Source organism: Rhagoletis zephyria, unplaced genomic scaffold, assembly GCF_001687245.7.
Source record: "Rhagoletis zephyria isolate East Lansing unplaced genomic scaffold, Rhagoletis_zephyria_1.1 Rzeph_scaffold_04009, whole genome shotgun sequence".
Classification (NCBI taxonomy): Eukaryota; Metazoa; Arthropoda; class Insecta; order Diptera; family Tephritidae; genus Rhagoletis; species Rhagoletis zephyria.
The window spans coordinates 33595-38154 of NW_016161092.1; the positions used below are offsets into that span (position 1 = coordinate 33595).

General features: G+C 31.5%; 1 protein-coding gene across 1 annotated transcript in view; it reads right to left on the reverse strand.

Moving 5' to 3' along the window:
* qsm (Zona pelucida superfamily protein qsm) overlaps positions 1 to 4560 on the reverse strand; it is a 26554-nt gene extending 21994 nt beyond the window's left edge. Inside the window, exon 1 of the mRNA XM_017625359.1 lies at positions 4323 to 4560. Coding sequence (XP_017480848.1) covers positions 4323 to 4532 — 210 coding nt within the window. The 5' untranslated portion in view covers positions 4533 to 4560. The remainder of the gene's footprint in view (positions 1 to 4322) is intronic.

The window sequence follows — 4560 nt, forward strand, 5'->3', positions numbered from 1 at the left end:
TTAAGAGCACATCCAAGTCAAAACCGAAAGCACATACTAAGAAAAAAATATCGATAATAATATCGATAGAAAAACCGATAACAAAATCGATAAAAATATCCATACCAAAGTCTATTAAAATATCGATACTAAAGTCGATAAAAAATATCGTTTATTATATCGATAAGTTCAGAAAATATCGATAGCAAAATCAATAACAATATCGATAACAAAATCGATAAGAAATATCAATAACAAAACCGATAAAATATCGATTATTATATCGAAAAGTCCCGAGAATTCCGAAAATTTCTTAAATCACGAAATAGTTCCCAGATTGAATCTCTGTATCAGGGTTGTTGCGAACTTCCGCATTAATTTTAAAATTCGCATTCGCTTTCGCATTCGCAATAATCAATGCGGAGCTTTTGCGAATGCGAATATTGTGCAAGTGCACCGATAAAACGTATATATGGCAAACAAAATGACAAATATTTTTGTATTTGTGTAACAAAACAAGTCAAATGTCATATTTATCAACTTTGATAAAAATGTCTTTAAATATATTATTTCTTAAGCTATATAACCGCGCTATTAATGGGCAGTCATACAGGTTCCAACTTCTACTTGACCTTTGACGTGCGCCAAAGAGAACACAGTCTCTTTAAAAATTTTGTTTTTGTGGTTTAAATACCTGCATTGGTTTCTTTCTTTATTATGATTTTTTTGGACCAATCTTAAAAAAAAATTCCAGACACAAAAGAAGAAAGTGTGCACTGTAATTTTTAATCAAATTTTCGTGATTTGCTTTTGATGTTACATATACTTGTTTCAATAATTTCAAATGGGGATCTTTGGGAAATTTAATTTTAGCAAAAATGTTAAAAACATTAATTTTGTTTACCCGTCGGGCAGTATTTTTTTCATGCGGATATACATTGAATCCTTGGCTAAAATCTTCTGTGGTAAAACTGTCCCATCTTTGCTATTTAAAGTCAAAGAGTAAGCTCCTTCAATAGGGATTTCCAGCAAAAATGATCAACGTCTGGCTATAAAGAGAATCGATGCTCAAATAATTAAAAACACGATAGGTCTGACCTTTAATAAGATAAGAATTACGTAACTGTCTGAGATTCAAATGCTTTTAAAAAACAGGGTGCTTTTTTAAAAAAATAACAATATTCTGATCCGATTCGGCTGGCAGCCACGACTTTAAAAACAGAATTTTGTTCAAAATTTTCATTCCTGGAAAATAATAATTTATTTTCCATATCCACCAATTTAGCTCGCTATAAGCACAAATTTTTCAACCCAGTCGTAAAAGAAAGCATTAAAAATGAATTACAAAAACTCAAATTGAAAGACGCTGATGACGTTACAGATTCCCCAAATTCTGAAACAGCCATAGGAAGGAGAATGAAGAATTCTTTTTAAAAAGCTTTAGAAAGACCTGACATATTTAGAATGGCTTGTAAGCGCTGTGTAAACAACGATCTCGCCATTATGCTAGATTTCTTAAAAATACTAATTGCTTCTTAAAAATACTTGACATCCGCATTCGCATCCGCATCCGCGGATGTTAGCTGTTAGATATTCGCATCCGCATTCACATCCGCGGATGTCTCAAATTCCACATTCGCAACATCCCTACTCTGTATATATCCTTTTCTCTATAATAACCTTTATTTTAATCTTTCTTCCTCTATCTTCGTCTTTACTTTTATCGGTATCCTCCTCCTCATATTTTTCTTAATATTTATCTTTGTTTTTTCTTTTATGTTTATCATAATCTTCATCTACATATTCCCCTTCATCTTTGCCTTTCATAAATATTGCGCCATCTTTTATTCCTAAGCCGAAATACCTATACACACATACATTTTGTCTCCTTCTCCCACTTCCAGCGCATGCACGTGTTTGCAAATTGATGACGAAGTGATTTTGTATGGAAAAGCATTTATGTCCTTATATTGGAATAAATAAACATACTTAGAAGATATCAACCAATACTTCCCATATACAAAATGAAAGGAAAAATCTTGAATTTTTTATTAAAAAAAACAAAACCAAAATCATTCGAGCGGTTTTCGAGCATTTTGGAAATAAAAAAAATTTGCTAACTTTTTCAACTATTTTTTGCATTAAAATATTACGTTCTCATTGATCCATAAACTCGAGTTTAAGATTTTGAGTTTATGAACAACTGTCAAGTGTTCACAGTGGGGTGTTTAAGAAACTCGGAGTTTAATTTGACATTTTTTTGTTTACTTTTTCTCATTCTCATTTAGCCTGTTCTCGTACTACAGGGTTTAACCCATACGAACACATAAGTCTAGAATAGCAACCGTTTAGCTATAAAAAAAAGCAAGAAATGAGGATCGATAGAACTATTTACGCTGATTTAAACTATAGCAAAATTATTTGGTGCAAATAAAAACCAAAGCCAATAAAAGCGGTTAAAGCTAAACTTTTCTATCTCGGAAACTGCTTGACGGATTAAAAAATTATTGATGCTAATTTCAACATAATTTAAAGACCTTTTATGCGACGTATATACTATAACCAGTTTCAAAACTAATTTTATATAAACGCCATTTAAAAAAATATATTTTCATTTTTTTTCGTTTCTTAGTATTTCCGGACTAAAAATATAAAAAAAGCATATAAATTACATACGCACATGAAAGAAAAATTAATTACCTTTATTTTGACGTTATTAGTTTTTTAATAGGTTCTGTTTTTTCAAAAGATAATAATATAAAAATAAAAAAAAAAAATTTAACTTTAACCATTGATATTTTTTCTACTATTTACTTCCGCTTGGTAGGATTGAAATCAGCACAAAAAGTTCTATCGAGCCAAATTTTTGGTTTTTACATAGCTAGATTGTTGATATTGTAGACTTATGTGTACGGAAAGACCTCGGACTACATATTATCGAAAACGTTTGAGATCGGTGATCATGCAAAAGCAGTTTAGAGAAAGTTTAAATTACGATATTTGATACCTGCGCCGGGTATATAATGTTCGGTTTCGCCCAAACTTATACTTCTTTACTTGTTTTTAATTATTTTCCTTTATAAATGGTACATAAATTGACGACTTAAAATAGTTGTTTTTGTTAACAGCAATGAGATAAAACTATTTAGGTTATTATTCCTTTTAAAACAATAAAGTATATTTAAAATAAATCTTTTAACAAAAATGAAAAACAGTGTGATAGAAAATGTGCTAAGTCCACATTAAAAGAACAAAATCATATAGAGAAAATGTGGTAAGTTCCAAAAGAGTCTTTAAGTCTGCAACAGCTTTATTTTGAAATTGGTCGATTATTGGTACTGAAACAAGACGAACTAAGGAGGAAAATTGCATTTACAGATTAGCAAAATATTAACAACAAAATCAGTTAGAAGGTTTTTTGTCCCAAACAAAATATTTTTATTTTCTTATATACAACCTCTATTACTTAGTTAATAATGAATTGTGACTAGCACTACAAAACAATTTTGTCTAACTGTTGTTCTAGGATGAAATTTTCAAATAAACAAACAAAACTTCAGACAAGAATGTCAAATTGTCAATTTGCATTGGCAACGACGATACGAGGGTTGCTATTTAGGTATATTTCTGGTATTAAGCACATCTAATATTGTCGGGATCCATCTTACGTTTCCATTGGAAAGTTTGACAAATTTTACCTCAAACGCCCTCGGGACGTTTTGGTGTATGAACTATGTAATGTTGTTTACAGTGGCTTTAAAAATTTATCTCTACAAAAAAAAATGGAATTAAAGTTAACATTTTCGTGCTATTATTTTTCATAAATTTCGACGTGGATTAACAAGATAAAAATGCGGCCATGAACTAAAATCATTACACGGCGAACAAGCACCGTAAAAAACTGGTACAATGAACTTTCTCGTGGTCGCTGTTCGCTCAGCGACGAATTCCAAAATCTGATGTTAAATAGATAAATGAATATATAATCTGTGGGCGAAATGTTTGAGCAAGATCATCATGTCAGATACCATGAGATTGAGGCATCCGTGGATATTAGTATGACGAGCATAAATAAGATGTTATGTGATCATCTTGTTGTAAAAAGTGTGTTCGCACTGGGTCCTACTCAATTTAAAAAACGCCCAGAAAGAGGCTCGTGTCGAGTGCTTCGGACGAATTCAAAAGTGCATCGATCATCTTGGAGAATATTTTGAAAAACAACAAAACCGTTTTGCACCATCAATGTTAATTTTTCTATTGTTAGGCCAGACATATTATTACCTACCCTCGTATATACATATGTACATACATACATATGTATTCAATAAAAAACATTTTCTTACCGTCAATTGATTCACCATCCGCGTGACCCCACATTCGTAAAAATCTGTCAAAGAAAGCCGGAATGTAGCTTGGAGTTCATTTATTTGAGGCTGACAACGTTCATTGGGATAATCTTTGAGACCCTCGAGATATATTTGTGTTTTAGAATTTGAATCATCTTTGTTTGAAATGACGCTGCCCGTGTCAGGTATTTGGATTTCTACTTGCATCTGGTCTTCTGTGCAGTGTATTTTGTGG